General features: G+C 47.9%; 1 protein-coding gene across 2 annotated transcripts; it reads left to right on the top strand.

Annotated features, from left to right (window-relative positions):
* The first annotated feature begins 6191 nt into the window (after positions 1-6191).
* On the top strand, positions 6192-9316 carry KRTDAP (keratinocyte differentiation associated protein). Of its 2 annotated transcripts, XM_007996362.3 has the most exons (6): positions 6192-6309; positions 7824-7862; positions 7961-8002; positions 8179-8223; positions 8887-8934; positions 9174-9316. In XM_007996362.3, the coding sequence occupies exons 1-6, from the start codon at positions 6223-6225 to the stop codon at positions 9210-9212; spliced, it is 300 nt and encodes a 99-aa protein (XP_007994553.1). In that variant the 5' UTR covers positions 6192-6222; the 3' UTR covers positions 9213-9316. The 2 variants fall into 2 exon arrangements, with proteins under 2 accessions (XP_007994553.1, XP_037847466.1); XM_037991538.2 differs by lacking the exon at positions 7961-8002.
* The last annotated feature ends 11843 nt before the right edge of the window (positions 9317-21159 follow it).

Here is a 21159-nt window from a genome sequence, read left to right on the forward strand (position 1 = left end):
TTTAAGAGTGAGTCTCACTCTGTAGCCCAGGCTGGAGTGCAGTGGCACGATCTCGGCTCACTGCAACCTCCACCTCCTGGGTTCATGCAATTCTCCTGCTTCAGCCTCCTGGGTAACTAGGATTACACGCATGCGCCACCACACCTGGCTAATTTTTGTATCTTTAGTACAGACGGGGTTTCACCATGTTGGCCAGGGTGTTCTCGAACTCCTGACCTCAGGTGATCCACCCGCCTCGGCCTCCCAAAGTTGCTGGGATTACAGGCGTAAGTCCCCATACCCGGCTTGAATACTGTTCTTTTTGCACTTGAAGCAGCCACAGGTGTTTTGGTAGCCTGAAAAAGCGACAATGGAACTATTTAAGTCAGGAGGCAGGGAGAAAGAGGTTGTTCAAAGCGGGAGGTCAGTCCCAGAAGGTCAGGGAGAGGGCAGGAAACAGGAGCGAGGCGCTGGTAGAGACTATGCTTCACCACCTGGACAGGCTGCCGTGGGGACGGGGGTGTGGCCGGGGAGACGCGCTTAGGAAGTTGGAGGCACTGGATCTAACCCAGGGCCTTATCACAGGCACTGCCCTGTGTTTCCAGGATACAGAGGGAGGGAGGCAGAACACTTCCACCCCATCATTGTACCAATGAAACAGGAGAGGCTGCGGCGCAGGCTGAGCCGGGCTTATTCTACGCTGAGGAGCTCTTGGGACGGGGCTGGGGGTCTGCAGTTGGAGCCCCTAAGCCTCACCAAGCTGGTCCAACATGTCCGGATTAAGGATTCCCCACCCCTTTGTCCCCCTGGCATCCCTGCGGGGGACAGGAAGTAAAAGGTGGACAGGAGGCGCCCTGCCAGCCTAAGTGACTCCCTGCCAGGTTTGAGTTCCCTGAGGGCATGGCGCCCATCTGCCTAGGTCACTCTCCACCCACAAGACAGGCACGGGGCCTCACACAGTGGATGTATACGTGAAAGAAACCTGGCCCAAAACCGACTTGAGGAAACCAAGCTGACCCAGTCCGCCTGCCTGGGTGGAGGCTCGGCCGCTCTTCCGCTCGGCCTCTCTTCTCTCCTGGGTCCTGAAATCCTGACGCTGGTTTGTACTTGTCCTCCGGGGTTCAACGCCGTAGGAGAGCCTTGCAGTACCTCCTGGAGGCCACAAGGGGGAGAGCGCGGGGCTGTCCCAGGGAGGACGCTGCATCCTGGCTGCAGAGGGAGCTTCCTGGAGCGTGGGTGGGGGTGGAAACCCGCGGGGAGCTGAGGTCTCCTCGGCCCAGTCCCTGAGGCACTGGGAGACGCGGGGTGAGCACGGTTCTTGGCTCGTGGGGTGCTCGTGGCCCAAAGAGCTGAAAGCAGCTCTTGAAAGCTTAGAGTGACACCAGAGGCAGGCTAAGGTCCCCTGGCATAAGGGGCCCTCCAACTAAGGGTGGGTACCCCTTTCTCCTTTCAGGGCTCCTCCAGTGACCTCCTGAAGCCCCAGCTTCCATCTTATTCCTTAGATCCCATTCTTCCACAACGCCCAGGAAGGAGCCCGTGCTCGGAACCTACCACCAGCTTCTCATTAGCCCTGGAATAAAATCTCCATTCCTCACCACGGCTCTATGCCATGGGCCTGGCCTCCCTCTCTAAGGTCCCTCTGGGCCTACTGGCACAGGCCATCAGGGAATATGGGCGGCTGTTACCAAGGTCTTCAGAAAGCCAGAGCTTCATCTGCTTTTAGGACTAATTTCAAATTTCCCTCCCTGGGCCACCTTTTAAAATTTGTATTTTAATAGAGATGGGGTCTTGCCATGTTGCCCAGGCTTGTCTGGAATTCCTGGGCCCCAGTGATCCTCCTGCTTCAGCCTTCTAAAGTGCTGGGACTACAGGTGTGAGCCACTGCACCCGACCCTCAGGCCATCGACCAATGAAGCCCTGTCAGCATCAAATGGCCCCGTTTTCTTCGCAGCACCTGTCCTTCTCTGAAGTAATCTTGTTTGTGTGTCTGTTTTTTGTTGCATTATGATGTCTCCTTCGCTAGGATGTGGACTCCGTAGGGCAGGTCTTTTGTCCTTCTGCAGTCCCCAGCACCAAGAGTAAAATAAATATTTACAAATTAGCCAATGGAGAGAGGGATTGGGATTAAGTGGGACCAATCCAGGAAGACTTCCCGGGAGAGGTTTAAGCACAGGGCACATAGGGTGGTGGCAAAGGAAGAAACTGGACCTGCTGGTGGATGAGGCTGCTTTCTTGGGTGTGACAACACTGACAAAGGGAGGAAGGGATGGGACAGGGATGCCCTGAGTTCTGCCTCCTAATACTCCACACCCCAGCCCCCTTTCTCTCCCAGGATTCCTGGCTTTCCACCTAGTGTTCGCCAAGGCCCCGAAAACCCAGTGTCTATCTCTTGGAATCCCCACTCCCTCCCTAGACCCAAGAGGCTGGCTGCCAGGCCCTAGGTGTGTCTCACAATGGGGCAATCGGGGCTGGGCCTCGCCTCCTACCCACACTCAAGTTCTGGCAGATTTGGGGTGGGGTGGGGGCAGGCCTGTGGGAAAACAGGGGTTTACTGGTATTCTCAGTGAGGGAGCTAGGAAGTCAAGCCGACCTGGAGATGTGATGTTGCAGAGCCAGTCTCTGCGGCTGCCTGACTCCATTAACCCTCCGTGATTCATCCAAAGCTGAGCTGCATATCCGGCAGATTTTCCTGCCACCCATCACCTGAACTGCTGGGACCCTCTCCCAGGGAGAACCCCTTGCCCCTCTCTTCCCCCATCTGCCCAACCCAACTCAGGGACACAAACTACTGAGGCAGCATAGATGGAGGAAGCGGGAGGAGTCTGGAGAGAGACACTGGCTTCTAAAGCTGGCACAGCAAAAATCATGTCAGGATGGAACTAGCTGGGTGGTGTGGCTCACTCCTGCGATCCCAGCACTTTGGGAGGCCGAGGCGGGGGGATCACTTGAGGTTAGGAGTTTGAGACCATCCAAGGTGAAACCCCATCTCTGCTAAAAATACAAAATTACAAAAATTAACTGGGTGTGGTGGTCCATGCCTATAACCCCAGCTACTTGGGAGACTGACACAGGAAATCACTTAAACCTGGGAGGTGGAGGTTGCGGTGAGCCGAGATCATACCACTGCACTCCAGACTGGGTGACAGAGCAAGACTCTGTCTCAAAAACAAACAAATCAACAAACAAAACCCCCAAAAATTACCCTCAGAAAATCTACCAGGAAGGTGCCAAGTGGAAACAAATCATGTCCAACACAGACAGCTTTTTTTGTCCAGCATAGGAACAGAATTTCTTTGGTTGAGCACACAAAGTAGTTGGCCTGTGTTTAGAGGCACGATACAAAAAGTACCTATTTTTAAACACCAGAATGTTGAACACTAGAGCCAGAACCAGAACCCTATCTGTAAACACATACTTGGCGTGGCAAGATGATTCTACTACTGGAGGCATCTGGAAACTGAGGCAATTGCAGGTTCATTCGGGGGCTGATGCCACTAACCTTAGTTCTTCGTTTTCATTTTGTCAAGAGCGTGCAGTTTGATTCATTTAAATGAATGCACCTATGCTTGGGGCTGCCATGTCTGATGGTGCGGGCTATGCCTCACAAAGGACACTGTAAAGGGGACCTGCGGGGGTTTGATGCAGTCTGCCCCCCACTCTCAGGGCATAGGTCTAATTCACACGGGGTGTTACATGGGCGGTAACATAGCCTGTCCAGCATAGAGAGGCGCGATACAGGTTCAGGCTCTGGAAGCCCAGCGTTCTATGCTGGTCCTGTCACATTCTGGCTGTGTGACCTGGGGTGAGTTATTTAACCTCTATATGCTGTGGTTCCCCCGCCTATAGAATGTGAGTAATTATGGTACCCACCTGTGTCAGAATCACTGGGACATTTCAATGAGATCACGTATTTGGAGCACTTAGTACAAGGTCTGCCACATAGTAAGCCTCAGTAACTCAGCTAACATTCTTATCAGAACCATGAGGTGGAGAGGGAAATATAGGAAGGGCAATTTATTGTCAAAGGACAATCACAGACTAGACTCTAGAGCCAAACAGAAGACGGCGTTGGATTGTTTGATGCTCTAGATCACCTAGGCCAAAACTGGCGCCGGGTCCCCCCACCCATCTGTCAAATCATAGCTGATTACACATCAGTTCTCTTTTGTCTGATTCTTCACTCCTGGAGTTGACCCTATGCGGATGGAACGGTGGCTAATGAGCTTTTTCGGTCACTGTTCGTTAATTAGTAAGATTCATTACACAGAACTTGTGTCCTCCAGAAAACCTTTTGGGAGGTGCTCCACCCACCTCAGTCATTCTCTAACTCGTCCCTTCCAGGAGCACCAACTCTGTGACATCTACTACTGCATGGCCATCTGGGCTAAGGGAGTGTTCTCCAAGCAGTGTTCCCTCAGGTAGCTCTGCAAAGGGGAAGCTGCCGTTATAAAATCAGAGGAGGCTGAAGAGGGGCAGGATGTCTGGGACTGGGGTGTGGGGGCAGCGTGAGGATGGAGCCGAGGTACCCAGCTGCTGGGGTTCGTAAAGGTTATTCATGGACACCGTCCAGCCCTCCCACCCAGGGCCGCCACGGTGCATTGCATCAGGTTGGGTTGATAAGGTCTTGCTTTGCCCTGGCAGCGCCGGTCCATGTCCCAGCCCCTCCCTATTACAGCAGGAGCCGGTTTGGCCACCTGAACTTCACTGTGGAGAAGGCTGCTTGACTAGGACGTTGTGTCACAGTGAGGTGATCCAACTTCCAAACCGGGGGTGGGGCAAGGTGGGTTAGGGCAATGACATGGAGTGGGCACTCCAAGTTCAGGGTACCTGGATCCCATCTCCAACTGGGCACCCTAAGACCTGGTTTTTGTTTCCCTGTTCCTTGTTGTCTTAGCTCAAGACAGTCATTTCTCTGAAGACCCAAGAATAAAAGATGGGCAGTTGGAAAATGGAAAGGTTCAGCCCCATGGAAGAAAAATGTACACTGTGGCAGAAGGATGCTTGAATACTAAGTCTAACGTATCCGGTCTGACTAATGCTGACTCCACCTGGGTTCTGTGTGAGCCATGGTACTAGGGGGATGTAAAGCTGATCAAGATACAGCTCCTGACCTCAAGGAACTTGATATTCTGGAAGGGAAACAAGGCAAGAACATGACTTACTTAGATACAATGCCAGAGACATACAAACGAATGAATATGGGAATTCTGTGAAAGGAAAGGTGTGGAGAGAGGGACTGGGCATGGCAGGAAAAGTCTGGGAAGCTTCATCCAAGAAGAGTGCTGGGTTCTGAGAACTGGAGATGAGAGAAGGCCATGTTAGGAATAAGGAACAGCATGGCTGGATTCTTGAAAGAGGAAAAAAGAAGGATACAGTTGGTAAGGAGTCCAGTTTGGTCAGAATGTGAGGTAGGTACAAAGGGAGTAATGGAAGAAGTTATAAAGGTGGGTTGAGTTCAGAGCATAGACCGCCTTCACTGCCAAGCTAAAGAGTTTACATAGATTTTGGTAGGGTGAAAAAACGGCCTGAATTAGTGTGGAGCGCGGGCTGATACCTGTAATCCCAGCACTTTGGGAGGTCAAGGCAGGCGGACCACTTGAGTCCAGGAGTTTGAGTCCAGCTTGGGCAACATGGCGAGACATCTTCATCTCTACAAGAAAATTTAAAAAAAGCTCCAACATCTCTACAAGAAAATAAAAAAATTAGCTGGGTGAGGTTATGCATGCCTCTAGTCCCAGCTACTAGGGAGGCTGAAGTGGAAGGATTGCTTGAGCCTGGGAGGTCAAGGCTGCAGTGAGCTATGATCACCTCACTCTACTCCAGTCTGGGCAACGAGTGAGAGCCTGTCTTAAAAAAAAAAAAAGGAAAAAAAAAAAAGCCTGAATTCTAAGAGAGGAATAGGGATATAAGGAAAAGAGACAAAGACAAAAGGAGAGGTTGCTTGGGTACCACTGCCAATCCCTCGGAGGGACAGGTCCAACCTGTCTCTGTCCCAGCCCCATCTGCATGAAGAGACCCATTGCAGTCTCACCTTCCACGTGCCTGGGGCAGAATGCGAATTGAGAAATCCAAGGCAAATGAGGAACAGTCCATGCCTCCCCCTCCCAGAGCCCCGGGGGTGGGCGACAGGCTCTGAGGATGAGTCAGTGGGGTGGGGACCCCATTTCTGTGCTCATCTGCCTCCTTGGGAATATAAAGAGCAAGCACTGAGGCCCCGCCTCAGAGCACCCCAAACTTGATGCCATGAAGATCCCGGTCCTTCCTGCCGTGGTGCTCCTCTCCCTCCTGGTGCTCCATTCTGCCCAGGGAGCCACCCTGGGTGGTCCTGAGGTGAGCACGTCACCTGCATTTTTATTCTTATACATGTTACCCACCTACCCCTCCATCTCTCTACCTTCTGTCCATTCCTGGATAGGTGGCTCTTAGTTTTGGATTCTGATGGGGGCTGAAGAAGTTGGGGCTCTGTGGAAGGGAGGAGGGAACAGAGCATCCCTGGGGAGACATTTGGGACAGAGATGCTCCTCTTTCTGGAAGGGATGGTGAAGTGTGTGGGGGAGGCTCGTGTACTGAACCCTGGGAGGAGACAGGACTGAGTGGGTCGTCTGGGTTCAGACGATCTCCACCGTGGGCCCTCAGAGTGTTCACCCATTCTGTTCCAGCGCACACACGCCTGGGGATGTGCAGGGGAAGAGGGGGAACTGGAGAACGGCAATGTGAGACAGAGCAGCTCCAAACCCAGGCCTGCGTCCACATGGACAGCGGGTGGAGAGGGTGGAGCAAAGCGAAAAACTAGCTAATGCTGCCTGCAGCTGACTTAACTCTAGGAGGAGTGGGGCTGGGGTGCTCTGGGACACCCCTGCTCAGCCCCTCTTTGCTTTATTTGTGCCCCTGTGAGCAGTGCCCTGGTGACGGGTGGCTCCTCACTGTCTCTGGAGCGCAGACCACGGTGAGAATCTTTACCATCCAGTCCTCAGCCAGAGAGGAATCCTGATGCCTGCTTAAAAGTCTAAGACAGGGGCACAGGCTCAGCGGCTGACGACCGAGCCAGTGGTGTCACTGAGCTGGGGGACTGTCGGGGCCTCAGGTGAAGGGGGGCTGACTTCCCCAGTCTGAAAGTGCAGCTTTCACACTACCTGACACCATGGAGTGGGAAGACGTGCCTAGAATTTTAAAATTTTTAGGGGAAACTAGAAATCAGGCTGAATTTATGAATTCTTACTAATTCAAAATGTCCGATTCAAACCGAAAAACAAATGAGCCAAATTTTTATGAGATCTGAGCATCTGGATCCAGCCTGCAGGCTCCGTGTTTGGCTCTGTCCTGGGGAGGACACGATGGGGCACACTGAGGCCTGGGGTGGGGTCCCCATGGAGGGGGGTAACGGAGCCTCCAACAGTGGTGGCAATAAAGCCACAAAGCAAAGCAACCTCGATCAGTGAGAGGCAGGCGGTTCACCTCAGCAGCTGGGCTCCCACCTGCACGCGAATCTTTCCCATCCAGCTATACGGACTGAGCATGGCTGTCTCCAGAACACCCCACCTCTTAGAATTAAGTTAACTGCAGGACAGCACTCGCTAGTTTTTCCCGGAAGAATGCTCGGCTCCAGGCTTTCTGCCTGCTGCCCATCACGACACCGCTTACATGTACCATTCTCCCATTCCCCCTCCTCACCCTGCACATCCACCAACCATGTGCGCAACTGGAATGGAGACCGTGGTGGAGAACAAGCTGCGTTCTTTCGGGGACTGGCCTGTGGATGAAGGCAGAGCTGGCAGACAGGGATGTGGGTGAGGGCCCTGGCGTCACGTGACCACCTGCCTCCTTTTCTCCCTCTCCCTTTCTAGGAAGAAAGCACCATTGAGAATTATGCGTCACGACCCGAGGTAAGCCGTCGGTTTTCCCCGGCCCTCCAGCCGTGAGTCTGTCCTTTCTGTCTTTGTGCTTCTTAGCAACTTTCCTAACACCCTGCTTTTCTGCCTAGGCCTTTAACACCCCGTTCCTGAACATCGACAAGTTGCGATCTGTGAGTATGCTTCTCTGGTGCTGCCCCCGTGAATACCTTCATTACAGAGGGGATAAAGGCCTTGATAGAGAGCTTGCAAAGCTGCCACGGTTTCTTCACCTTCTCCAGAGGGCTAGGGGCTAAGCTCTGGCCTCCCCTGGAGCTGACCTGCTTCTGCTGTCCCTCTTCCTCCGCAGGCTTTTAAGGCTGATGAGTTCCTGAACTGGCATGCCCTCTTTGAGGTGAGTGCTTGGGCGCCCCTTGCCCTCCTTGGTTGTCTGCAGTCATCCCAGGGTAGTGGCAGCACATTTGGGCTTTAAATGTACGGGTTGGTTCCTGAGCTCTGGGAGGGAGTGACTGCCCTGCCTGGATGCTAGCCAATGGGCTGTCAACCAAAGAAAGCTTCCCCCGGTGCCTGTCCTGGCTACCCGTGTTTTCCTAAGATGGTGGTGGAGGAGCAGAGCCCCAAAGACAATTACAGAAGAGGAAGAGCCTAATCGGTCAAGATTTTATTTGAATCCCCTCATCCTCTATGGAAAAACTGAGGCCCACCCACACTTAGAAGGCAAAGTCAGTGACAGAGCTGGGGTCCGCGTCTCCTGACTGCACTCACTTCACACATGGCCTCATGTGAATGCCTTCAGCTCCCTCGGCCTCAGCTTCCTCTGTGATGTGGGGATGACAATCCCACCACAAAAGGTTGCTGTAAAAACCCCCTGAAATCATGCTTGTGCAAGGCAGACACAGAATAAGTCCTCAGGAAATATTAGCTCTTGATAAAGTAATGACAAAATAATAACATTATTGTTACTATGGTTACTGTGGGAGTTCATTAAGGGAATGCTTACTGATCCATGCCCGGCTGACCTGCAACACAGCACTCTCTTTCTCTTTCTTTCTTTTAGTCTATCAAAAGGAAACTTCCTTTCCTCAACTGGGATGCCTTTCCTAAGGTAAGAGGTGCGGGCATTAGGAGGATATTGGGGGTAAGGGAAGAAACAGAGGATATGGGAGAGAGAGTGGGGACAGGGAAAGGAGGATCAACTTTCTCACCAAACTGAAGGGAGATCTTAACTACTACATATAGAGGAGAAAGGGAACTCACATCGAGGCAGAAATTCCTTTCCATCCGTGCCATCCTATACTGGGCACCCAGGGGTTCCCCATCTAACCCTGACCCCTCTCCCTCCAGCTGAAAGGACTGAGGAGCGCAACTCCTGATGCCCAGTGACCATGACCTCCACTGGGAGAGGGGGCGAGCGTGAGCGCTGATTCTCAACCTACCATAACCCTTTCCTGGCTCAGGAACTCCAATAAAATGTTTTCCATCCAACAGCTCCTGTATCTGTGTCTCTGTCCTCCTACTGGGCTTTACAAAGGAGTTAAGATGGAATGGGCCCCAAGGCTGGTAGGTAGAAATCTTGACTTCCAAGAGGAGAGTAAGTAGGGAGACAGGAGGAAATAGAAAGGACACACCAAGATGGCAGGAGACCTCTTTGTGTCTTAGCTCCTTAGTGTTGACTGGGATCCTTGAGGAACATGAAGCTATGGCTTGCTTAGTAAGATGCTCAAGAAATTTCTAAACCAGAAAGTAACTGAGACAGGTCTTATTCTCTTCAGGGGGAGCTCCTGGACCCAGAAAACTGTCCTGTTGGTTTGAGCAATAAAGACAGCTCAAACTAGTGCCAAGCACTGATAGATTTGTCAGAGGTCAGGGTCACCTCCACTCAGAGGCCATTCGTTGGTTGCCAATTTGTAACCCAAAAAGTATCTGAAACAGGTCTCATTCAATTTAGAGGTTTATTTTGTCAAGGTTAAGGACAATGCCCGGGAGAAAAAATACAGAATTAGAGGAACAGTCTGTGGTCTGTGCCTTTCTCCAAAGATGATTTTGAGAGCTTCAGTATTTAAAGGGGAAAAGTGGGGAAAGAGGGAGGGTATGGTCACATTACTGAATCCACATGTTATAAGAGAAAAGGAGCAGGTAGGGGAATAGTCCATTATATATTTGTCTCATGCTCAGTAAATCCAGCACTTTACATAAGATGTGGTGAACATAGAGTAGCTATCTGTTGAGATAGTTAACCTTTCACTTGTAGCTATCTGTTTAGGAACAAAAGGAAAGGCAGCTTCTGGCATGTCTCAGCTTTCAGCTGATCTTTTTGCCTTTCGATAGAGTGAATTGGGGTCCCAACTTTTTATTTTCCTTTCACAGATCAAACCTACTCCCTGAACTGTTGGCATTCTCCCCCTACCTACCTTCTGAAAATCTGATTCCCTTTGCAGTGGCGATTTTGTATAACAGAGCCATCTGAAATCCAAGGTTCAGGACCCAGCTTAAATCACATGAGCCCATCTGAAATCCTTTTTTGGAATTAGGTAGGCTCTAAATAAAGAAAACTAGCAGTGTGACCCTGAATTTCTTTCTAAGCCTCTGTTTCTTTATCCGTGAAATGAGTATGGAAATAAATAAGAATGATAACCACCCTGTGGTGTTGTTATGAAAGTCAAATGAGATAAGTATGTAAAGCCCCTTGCACACAGTCAGGCATATAGTAGATAATGTATTGCTACTCCCCCAGTTTCAACCAGAGAGCTGCCACAATGATCCAGATTCACTCATTCACTCACCCATCCATCCACCCACCCATCCATCCACCCATCCACCCATCCATCCACCCATCCACCCACCCATCCATCCATCCACCCACCCATCCATCCACCTACCCATCCATCCACCCACCCATCCATCCACCCACCCACCCATCCATCCATCCATCCATCCATCCATCCATCCATCCATCCATCCATCCACTGCAAAGATCTTGAAACATGAAATGGATTTAGTTTTGTTTCCTGTAGATGTATTTTTCTATGACCCAATTTGTGTACTTAAAATACTAAACTAGTTGGAATTATTTCTGGTTTCTCTTGAAAATTGGAAAAATTAGAGAACAGTGGACCTGTGACTGACTTAAAGCCAAGTAGCAGCTGCCCTCTTTACATAGGACATGGCTTCCAGGGAAGTTTCTACTTGGCAAGCTTCACTTGTTTACATTGCCTTTGGCCTTTATAAGCAACTGAGTTTGTAAACCATGAACTGCAGTTTAACTGAGGAAGTGCACTACAAGGGAAATTCAACTTGGTTCCTACTTTCAAGGTGCTTACAGACCGGGTGAATAAGACATGTAAATGTTCCTGGCCGGGCACGGTGGCTCACACTTGTAATCTCAGCACTTTGGGAGGCCGAGCGGGGTGTATCACTTGAGGTCAGGAGTTCGAGACCAGCCTGGGCAATATGGCGAAACCCTGTATATACTAAAAACACAAAATTAGGTAGGTGGATCACATGAGGTCAGGAGTTCGAGACCAGCCTGGCCAACATGATGAAACCCCATCTCTACTAAAAATACAAAAATGAGCCGGGTGTGGTGGTGTATGTCTGTAATCCCAGCTACTCAGGAGGCTGAGGCACAAGAATTGCTTGAACCCGGGAGGCGGAGGTTGCTGTGAGCCAAAATTGTGTCACTATACTCCAGCCTGGATGACAGAGCAAGACTCTGTCAAAAAAAAAAAAAAAAAAAATGTTGCTTATGCTCTTCCTTCCAATACACACAAAGGAGAGGAAAGCTATAAATGGGATGACCAACAGAGAAGAAAACTATGGACACTGGTGAAATGCCACAATCAAATGAAATACTTAGTGAAGATTGGCCGGGCGCGGTGGCTCAAGCCTGTAATCCCAGCACTTTGGGAGGCCGAGACGGGCGGATCACAAGGTCAGGAAATCAAGACCATCCTGGTTAACATGGTGAAACCCCGTCTCTACTAAAAAATACAAAAAAACTAGCCGGGCGAGGTGGCGGGCGCCTGTAGTCCCAGCTACTCGGGAGGCTGAGGCAGGAGAATGGCGTGAATCCGGAAGGCGGAACTTGCAGTGAGCTGAGATCCGGCCACTGCACACCAGCCTGGGCGACAGAGCGAGACCCTGTCTAAAAAAAAAAAAAAAAAAAAAAAGAAATACTTAGTGAAGATTGTGCACTCACAAACCAGGTGATAGGAAAGGGAGTACAGGAAGAAGAGAGGAGGTGCTTAAGGGACACCTGTCGAGTGACTAGGTTTTAGGGGAGGAGTAAAGCATCCCCAGGGAACTAGGAGTCATGATACACAAGTTAAGAGTATCTCTGAGATAAGACAGTAGTTCTCAAAGTGTGGTCCCCAGGCTGGCAGCACTAGGATCCCCTGGGAACTGAAAAGAAGTACAAATTCTTGGGCCCCACTCTAGATCTAGTAAATGCAAAACCAGGGGTGGGGCCCAGCAATCTGTGTTTTAACAAGCTCTCTAAGCAAGTCTGATTCACTAAAGCCTGAGAACCACTTCAAAAAGGAAAGTCACAGAACTTAAGATTAACCCAGAATCAGGATAGTAGTTGCCCCTTAGATGGAGAGATCCCATGTGATAGGAGAGTGGCCCACAGGAGATAAGGGGGGTGAAAAAAGCCACTTCTACATCATGTTTCATTTCTTCTTTAAATACGTACACTTTATACACACTTACGTGTGTTGTGTTCCACAATAACGATAACATATGATTAAAGCCAGAGAACACTAGACCAATTTGCAAGTGCTGACAGAATACAGAGTCAAGAAACAATTGGAGAGAGACTGCAATCTGAACCAAAAAGAAAAAGACAAAGTGAAGTGTAGACAAGCTGTGCACGTGAGTGACAGATGTATGCTAGATCATGTGAAATTGACAAAATGCACAAACATGGGTCAGGCCATTCAGAGGATTCAAAAGATGGCAGACACAGCACCTGTGCTCCCCGAGGATGACCTGTGCAGGATGAGGAAGAAGCCAGGGAGTAGTCACTCTTTATTTTATACTTTAGAAAAACAATAACAACAAATACATTTTTTTTCCTTTTTTTTGAGATGGAGTCTCACTCTGTTGCTCAGGTTGGAGTGCAGTGGTGCAGTCTCGGCTCACTGCAACCTCTGCTTCCCAGGTTCAAACGATTCTCCTGCCTCAGCCTCCCGAGAAGATGGGATTACATCTTCTACATGGGTGCCCGCCACCATGTCTGGCTAATTTTTGTATTTTTAGTAGAGATGGGGTTTTGCCACGTGGGCCAGGCTGGTCTTGAACTCCTGACCTCAGGTGATCCACCTGCATTGGCCTCCCAAAGTGCAGGATTGCAGGTGTGAACCACCATGCCTGGCCAACAAATGCATCTTGTATGGACATTATACCACCTGTTCAACAGGACCTAGAGATACACACTGAGCTATGAAACAATCTCCAAGATAGAGTAAAATGAAAAAAGAAAGTGGCAGATCATTATGCTGCTACGTGATTAAAATAAAGACATGGTACAAATACATGCTATTATCTGCATATTATCTGCTATTATCTGGAATAAAACTTGAGAAGTAACAGTGATCACTTCTGGAGAGTTAGATACTTTCGCTGTGTACCCCTTTGGATTTTATGAACAAAAATGCTTTACCATGTGCAAATTACATATTTAAAAGAATAAATTAAAAATCAAAACTCTCTAGTAAAGTAAACAAACACCAAAAAATGCTTTGCATTGTAAAGTGGTAGGGCCTAGTCCATGCACTGACCCAGAGTAGGTGCCTCTTAACTGAGTGAATGAAACTGATTTCTCACATTTACCACACCCTTTTGCTACTCAGAGTGTGGTCCCCGAGCCAGTGGCGTCAGCATCACTTGGTGCTTGCTTGCTAGAAATACAGAAGCTCTGCTCACCCGGAGCTAATGAATCAGAATTTTAACAAGACCCCTGCCCCAGGATGATTGACATATGGAATAACGTTTGAGAAGCACGGCTTTAGGCATGATGTTGAGTGCTATGCAGAAGGCCTTCAAGGAGTTATGATTCAGTTGATGCTTACGACAAAGGAAGCACACAGGGAGAAGGCACTAGATACCTTAGAACGATATGTTTAAATCTGACAGAAGGGAGGAGATAGTTTTGCACCAGGGTAAGAAAACTAGGGAAAGTAACTTTGAGTCTGGCATTCATAAATGAACTTAAAAAAAAAAAAAGTCCCTGTCATACTCAGCCAGGACATAAAGGGACTAAAAACCAAAGCCAAACTCACTGATTACCTTGGAAGGCTGCTGGGAATCAACTCATTTTAAAAACTGGTAAATAAAGGAAATGAATAAAAGATTCATCCTCACTTTCCTTTATGAACTATACTTCAGGGCAAGCAGTTTCTCTCTCTCTCTCTCTCTCTCTCTTTTTTTTTTTTTTTGAGACAGGGTTTTGCTCTTTTACTCCGGCTGGAGTGCAGTGGCATAATCTTGGCTGGAGGTAGCCTTCACCTCCCTGGCTCAAGAGATCCTCCTGCCTCAGCCTCCTGAGTAGTTGGAACTACAGGCACAAGCCACCACACCTGGTAAATTTTTAAATTTTTTGTAGGATGAGTGTCTTGCTATGTTGCCCAGGGTGGTCTTGAACTCCTGACTTCAAGTGATCCTCTGTCCTTGGCTTTCCAAAGTGTTGAAATTACAGGCATGAGCCACCATACCCGGCTGGCAAAATTTTTCTTTATACAAGAATTTGAAGCTAATAAATGCAAAAGAAATAATAGAATATTTTCATTTTTTAAAATTTAATAAAATAACGAATGTAGGCTAGCATCTGTAGGGAAGGAAAAAAACATTTTTTTATACTGTCTTAGGTTCAGTGGCTGTGGCAGGCTAATTAAATTAAAAGAGTCCACACGCAGTGACTCACGCTGTAATCCCAGCACTTTGGGAGGCCGAGGAGGTGGATCGCCTGAGGTCAGGAGTTCGAGACCAGGCAGACCAACATGGTGAAACCCCATCTCTACTAAAAATACAAAAATTAGCTGGGCATCATGGCACATGCCTGTGTAGTCCCAGCTACTCAGGAGGCTGAGACAGGAGAATCGCTTGAACCTGGGAGGCAGAGGTAGCAGTGAGCCGAGATCGCACAACTGTACTCCAGCCTGGGTGACAGAGTGAGACTCCATCTTAAAAAAAAAAAAATTAACAAACAAAAGATAGATTAGCAGGAGAAAAGGCTTATCATGCATGCATCCAGGAGCTTCACAGAAAAGAAGTGGAAACCTAAAGAAGTGGCCAGGCTTGAGGCTCATATACTGTTTCAACAAAGGGTGATAGATTGTGGAAAAGTAAGCTGGGCATGGTGGCTCATGCCTGTAATCCCAGCACTTTGGGAGGCTGAGGAAAGTGGATCATTTGAGGTCAGGAGTTTGAGATCAGCCTAACCAACATGGTGAAACCCTATCTCTACTAAAAGTACAAAAGAATGAGCCGTGCATGGTGGTGCACACCTGTAATCCCAATTACCCAGGAGCTGAGGCACAAAAATCCCTTGAACCCAGGAGGCAGAGGCTGCAGTGAGCCCAGATCACACCACTGTACTCCAGCATGGGCAACAGCTCTGTCTTAAAAAACAAAAAATGTGGAAAAATGACAAAACAATAAAAAAGGGATTTGGACATCCGGGTGAGGTAAATTGTTGGAAGGTAAGTAAAGTATACAGGGGAAATTAATGGAAGATAAAGGTTATTTAGCAAGATTTGTTTACGCAGATTCAAGTCTCCAGTGTTGAGTTATCTCCTCTACTTGATGGGAAATGTATGCCCTGCTTTAGGCAGACAGGGAGACGACAGAGAGTTCCTCTTCTGTCTGCTGCTTCTTAATTGTCTTCAGCTCAAAATAATCCTTATACGAAAGCAGCATACTTTGGAGTGGCACATGCTAATCCCCTTCACATTAATGACTGAAAAACCCGGCAGGTGAAATGCTGATGGGGAACTTTATGGTGGTGGATCAGGCTCACAACCCATGAACCCATGGATCTATCCAATACCCAGAGAGAGAAGAGACAAGCTTCCGTGGACCTGATGCAACAGAAAGCACAGGGCCCCACATAGGAAGCATTCTTGCCAAAACTCAACTCCAAACCTGATTAAAACTCTAGACTCGCCGGGCGCGGTGGCTCAAGCCTGTAATCCCAGCACTTTGGGAGGCCGAGACGGGCGGATCACGAGGTCAGGAGATCAAGACCATCCTGGCTAACCCGGTGAAACCCCGTCTCTACTAAAAAATACAAAAATCTAGCCGGGCGAGGTGGCGGGCGCCTGTAGTCCCAGCTACTCCGGAGGCTGAGGCAGGAGAATGGCGTGAACCCGGGAGGCGGAGCTTGCAGTGAGCTGAGATCCGGCCACTGCACTCCAGCCTGGGCGACAGAACGAAACTCCGCCTCAAAAAAAAAAAAAAAATAAAATAAAAATAAAAAAAAAAAAATAAATAAAACTCTAGACTCTAGATCTAACTACCAGTTTGCAGGGGGATGAAAAGGCACAGAGGAACACAGTAAAGGATTCTACAGGAAAGACATTAATAACTCCCCACACCCTTGGTATTTCCTATGAGAAATTCTAGAAACTGATAACCCAGTTTCTTCAACAAAAACACTGTAGAAAAGTCAGGCGCGGTGGCTCACGCCTGTATTCCCAGCACTTTAGGAGGCTGAGGTGGGCTGATCACCTGAGGTCAGGAGTTCGAGACCAGCCTGACCAACACGGGGAAACCCTGTCTCTACTAAAAATACAAAATTAACTAGGCATATTCCTGTAATTCCAGCTACTGGGGAGGCTGCTGAGGCAGGAGAATTTCTTGAACCCGGGAGGTGGAGGTTGCAGTGAGCCGAGATTGTGCCATTGCACTCCAGCCTGGGTGACAAGAGCGAAACATCATCCAAAAAAAAAAAAAAAAAAAAAAAAAAACCACCACCACCACCACCAAAAAACACCACTGTAGAAAAAAAGAGAAAGGGGGAAAAAGATAAAAATTGAGGGGGCCGGGCATGGTGGCTCACGCCTGTATTCCTAGCACTTTGGGAGGCTGGGGGGGGGTGGATCACCTGAGGTCAGGAGTTCAAGACCAGCTTGGCTTACATGGTGCAGCCCTGCCTCTACTAAAAATACAAAAATTAGTCGGCTTGGGGGTGCATGCCTGTTATTCCCAGCTATTTGGGAGGATGAGGCAGGAGAATGTCTTGAACCCAGGAGGCGGAGGTTGCAGTGAGCCAAGATTGTACCACTGCATGCCAGCCTGGGTGACAGAATGAGACTCTGTCTCAAAAAAAAAAAAAGTTAATTGAAGAGACACATCACTTAAATGCAACATATGAATCTTGTCTATATCCTAATTTGAACAAACCAACTGGGAGAGAAAAAGATTTAGGAGATGATGAAGGAAACCTGAACACGGACATATTGGTAATAAGAAATTATCATCTTTGGTCTGGGCATGGCGGCTCACGCCTGTAATCTCAGCACTTTGATTTGGGAGGCCGAGGTGGGTGGATTTCTTGAGTCCAGGAGTTCAAGACCAGCCTGAGCAACAGAGTGAGATTCCGTCTCTAAAAAAATAATTTAAAAATTATTTTTTTAAAAAAGAAACAATCAAAAAATAAATAAAAAGAAATTATATTTTTAGATGTGAAAATGTTATTGTAGTTATGTTAAAAAAGAGTCTTTACCTTACAGATACATAATGATGAATTGATGTTTGAAGTAATAAACTCTTTAGGATTTGCTTCAAAATACTCCAATGGGGGGAACAGGTTGGGGTACACAGGAAATAAGGTCGGTAACTACCTAATAAAAAAAGAGGTTCATTATATTAGCTTTTCATATGTGCATATTTTGAAATATTCTACAGTAACAGTTTCTTAAAATATTCAAAAAATTTCAAGAGTATGCTTGTAGAGGAGGGAGGGGGGAAGAGGGCCCTCCAGTGGGCAGAGCATGAAGAACTGGTAGTGCGGGATTCTGGACTGGGAACGCTGTCATTCAGCCTGGCTATCCTGTAGGCGTGGAGCCCTGGAAATGCAGGTTAGGTCAGATGGTGGGGGGCTGAAAATTTTCCACTCAATCCTGTGGTCAGTAAAGACAGTCCCGAAGGTGGTAACAACCACAGCCACAACTCAATAGCAGCCATTCTTATTTGGTTCTTACCACGCGCCAGGCTTTATGCCAAGTGCTTTGCATGTATTATCTAAGTTGATGCGCAAAACAAACCTATTAGGTTGGCATCATTATCCCCATCTTACAAACAAAGAAATTGAATCTCAGAGAGATAAGCACAGTCATGCTCTGTATAATGACGTTTCGGTCAACAACAGACCGCATAAACAACAGTGGTCCCAAAAGATTATATCATATTTGTACTGTACCTTTTCTATGTTTAGAAACACAAATGCTTATTGTGTTACAGTTGCCTGCAGCATTCAGACCAGTGACACGCTGGGCAGGTTTGTAGCCTGGGAGCCATAAGCTATACCGCACAACCTAGGTGTGGAGTAGGCGATGCTGTATAGGTTTGTGTAAGCGCATTCTGCGGTTCTTCATTTCTCAAAATGTATCTCCATCATTAAGTGATCCATGACTGTAATCTGTTCAAGCTCACACAGTCAGGACCTGGCAGAGCCAGGATTGAACCCGTACCTACTTTACCCCTGCTTTAACTGGTGTAATTTGGCCTTCGCTTGCTTTATAACCTATGGTTTCATTTAAGACTTTGCTTGGAAAAAAAAAATGCTTCCATTCCTTAAAAAACGTTTGGAAACCACTGCTAAGGATCCGCTGTAGGCATTTAAGGTAGCACAACTTAGTGGTTAGAATATGAATTATAAAATCAGTCAGACCTGATTTCAAATTCTGTTCCTATCACTTTACTAGCTATGTGTCCTCTGGGTGGCTACTCTGTCAGGGCCAGAGTTTCATCATTTGTAAAGTGGGAATAATAGCAATACTTCACAGGGGTTAAGAAAACCTCAGTAAATGGTAGCCTAACTTTTTTCATGTTAATAAAAGGTAGCTGTTATTATTATGCTATAAAACTCCACTTAGATAATGACTCGATGGACTCATACTTAGAGAAATAATATTTGCAACTGTATTCACTTGCTCTCTTCTGACAGATGAGGAAACTGAGGCCCATAAAGATGAAGTGACTTTCCCAAGAGCACCCAGAGAAGAAATAGTAGATCCAGGCTTTCAACTCAGGTTCTGTTAGACTTCAGAGCCCTAGAATTTTTAGCTATTTTAGTTTCTTGTGTTGGCTGGTGCAGTGGTTCACATCTATAATCCTAGTGCTTCGGGAGGCCAAGGCAGGTGGATCATTTGAGGCCAAGAGTTCAAGACCAGCCTCAGCAAGATACTGAGACTCCTGTTTCTCCAAAAAAATCATTAAAAAATTAGCCAGGCATGGTGGTGCATGCTTGTAGCCCCAGCTAGTTGGGAGGCTGAGGTGAGAGGATCACTTAGCCCAAGGAGTTCAAGGCTACAGAGAGCTATGATGGCAACACTGCACTCCAGCCTGAACCAGACCTTGGCTTACAAAAAAAAAAAAAAAAAAAAAAAAAAAAAAGCAGGGGGCAGAGGGAGCCGGGCATGGTGGCTTATGCCTGTAATCCCAGCACTTTGGGAGGCTGAGGTGGGTGGATCACGAGCTCAGGTGTTCGAGACCAGCCTGGCCAACATAGTGAAACCCTGTGTCTACTAAAAATACAAAAAATTAGCTGGGTGTGGTGGCAGGAGCCTGTAATCCCAGCTACTCAGGAGGCTGAGGCAGGAGAATCGCTTGAACCCAGGAGGTGGAAGTTGTAGTGAGCCGAGATCATGCCACTGCGCTCCAGCCTGGGTGACAGAGACAGACTCTGTCTCAAAAAAAAAAAAAAAAAGGCTCCCAGGTATTGAGTGCCTACAGTGTGTATGATACTTACAGTCTCATTTAACTCTTACGACTTTATGAAGGAGCCATCATTATCATGTGCACTTTACAGAAAGGAAAATAAAACGCAAAGGGGCAAAGCATGGTTGGGTTTAACTTTTTGTCACTGAAGTTTCTCATCAGATTCCTGAATGCCAAAACCAAGATAGCTGTAGAGTCATGGATGGTACACCCCAGCAACGACCACCCTAGGGATACACTAGAGAGAAATTCTTGCATATATATGCAAAGAGGCAGGTGTAAGGATTTTCACAGAAGCAGTGTCTGGAATAGCTTCAAGCTGGAAACCATGAATAAAAGAGTGGATGTCTGGGTTGGGCACAGTGGCTCACATCTGTAATCCCAGCACTTTGGGAGGCTGAGATGGGCGGATCGCTTGAAGCCAGGAGGTCAAGATCAGCCTGGGCAACATGGTGAAACACTGTCTCTACTAAAAATGCAAAAATTAGCTGGGCATGGTGGCAGGCGCCTGTAATCTCAGCTGCTTGGGAGGCTGAGGCAGGAGAATCACTTGAACCTGGTGGAGGTTGCAGTGAGCTGAGAGCCGAGATCATGCAACTGAACTCCAGCCTGGGTGACAGAACGAGACTCTGTCTCAAAAAATAAAAATAAAAATAAAAATTAAAAAAAAAAGTGGATGTGTAAAATAGGGTGGACCACCTGGTGGAAAGGTAGCTGTCCAGCAATGAAATAAGAGTGCAGGCCGGGCGTAGGGGCTCACGCCTGTAATCCTAGCACTTTGGGAGGCTGAGGTGGGCAGATCAAGAAGTCAGGAGTTCAAGACCAGCCTGACCAATATGGTAAAACCCCCTCTTTACTAAAAATACAAAAATTAGCTGGGCATGGTGGTATGTGCCTATAATCCCAGCTACTCAAGAGGCTGAGGCAGGAGAATCACTTGAATCCGGGAGGCGGAGGTTGCAGTGAGCTGAGATTACACCACTGGACTCCAGCCTGGGTGACAGAGCTAGACTCTGTCTCAAAAAAAAAAAAAAAAAAAAAAAAGTGGAGGAATGCGTACACAGGAGTTTCTTAATATGGTTTCTCATATCTTTATGCGTATTTGAAATACTTCATAGCATAATATTTTATTTTATTTATTTTTGACACTGGGTCTCACACTGTCACTCAGGCTGGAGTGCAGTGGCACAAACATAGTTCACCGTAGCTTCGACCTCCGGGGCTCAAGCAATCCTTCTGCCTCAGCCTTCTGTGTAGCTGGAACTTCAAGTGCATGCCACCATGCCTGGCTAATTTTAAAATTTTTTTTGTAGAGATGGGGTCTCACTATGTTGTCCAGGCTGGTCCTGAACTCCTGGGCTCAACTCATCCTCCTGCCCCAGTCTTCCAA

The sequence above is a fragment of the Chlorocebus sabaeus genome, chromosome 6 (genome assembly GCF_047675955.1).
Source record: "Chlorocebus sabaeus isolate Y175 chromosome 6, mChlSab1.0.hap1, whole genome shotgun sequence".
Lineage (NCBI taxonomy): Eukaryota > Metazoa > Chordata > Mammalia > Primates > Cercopithecidae > Chlorocebus > Chlorocebus sabaeus.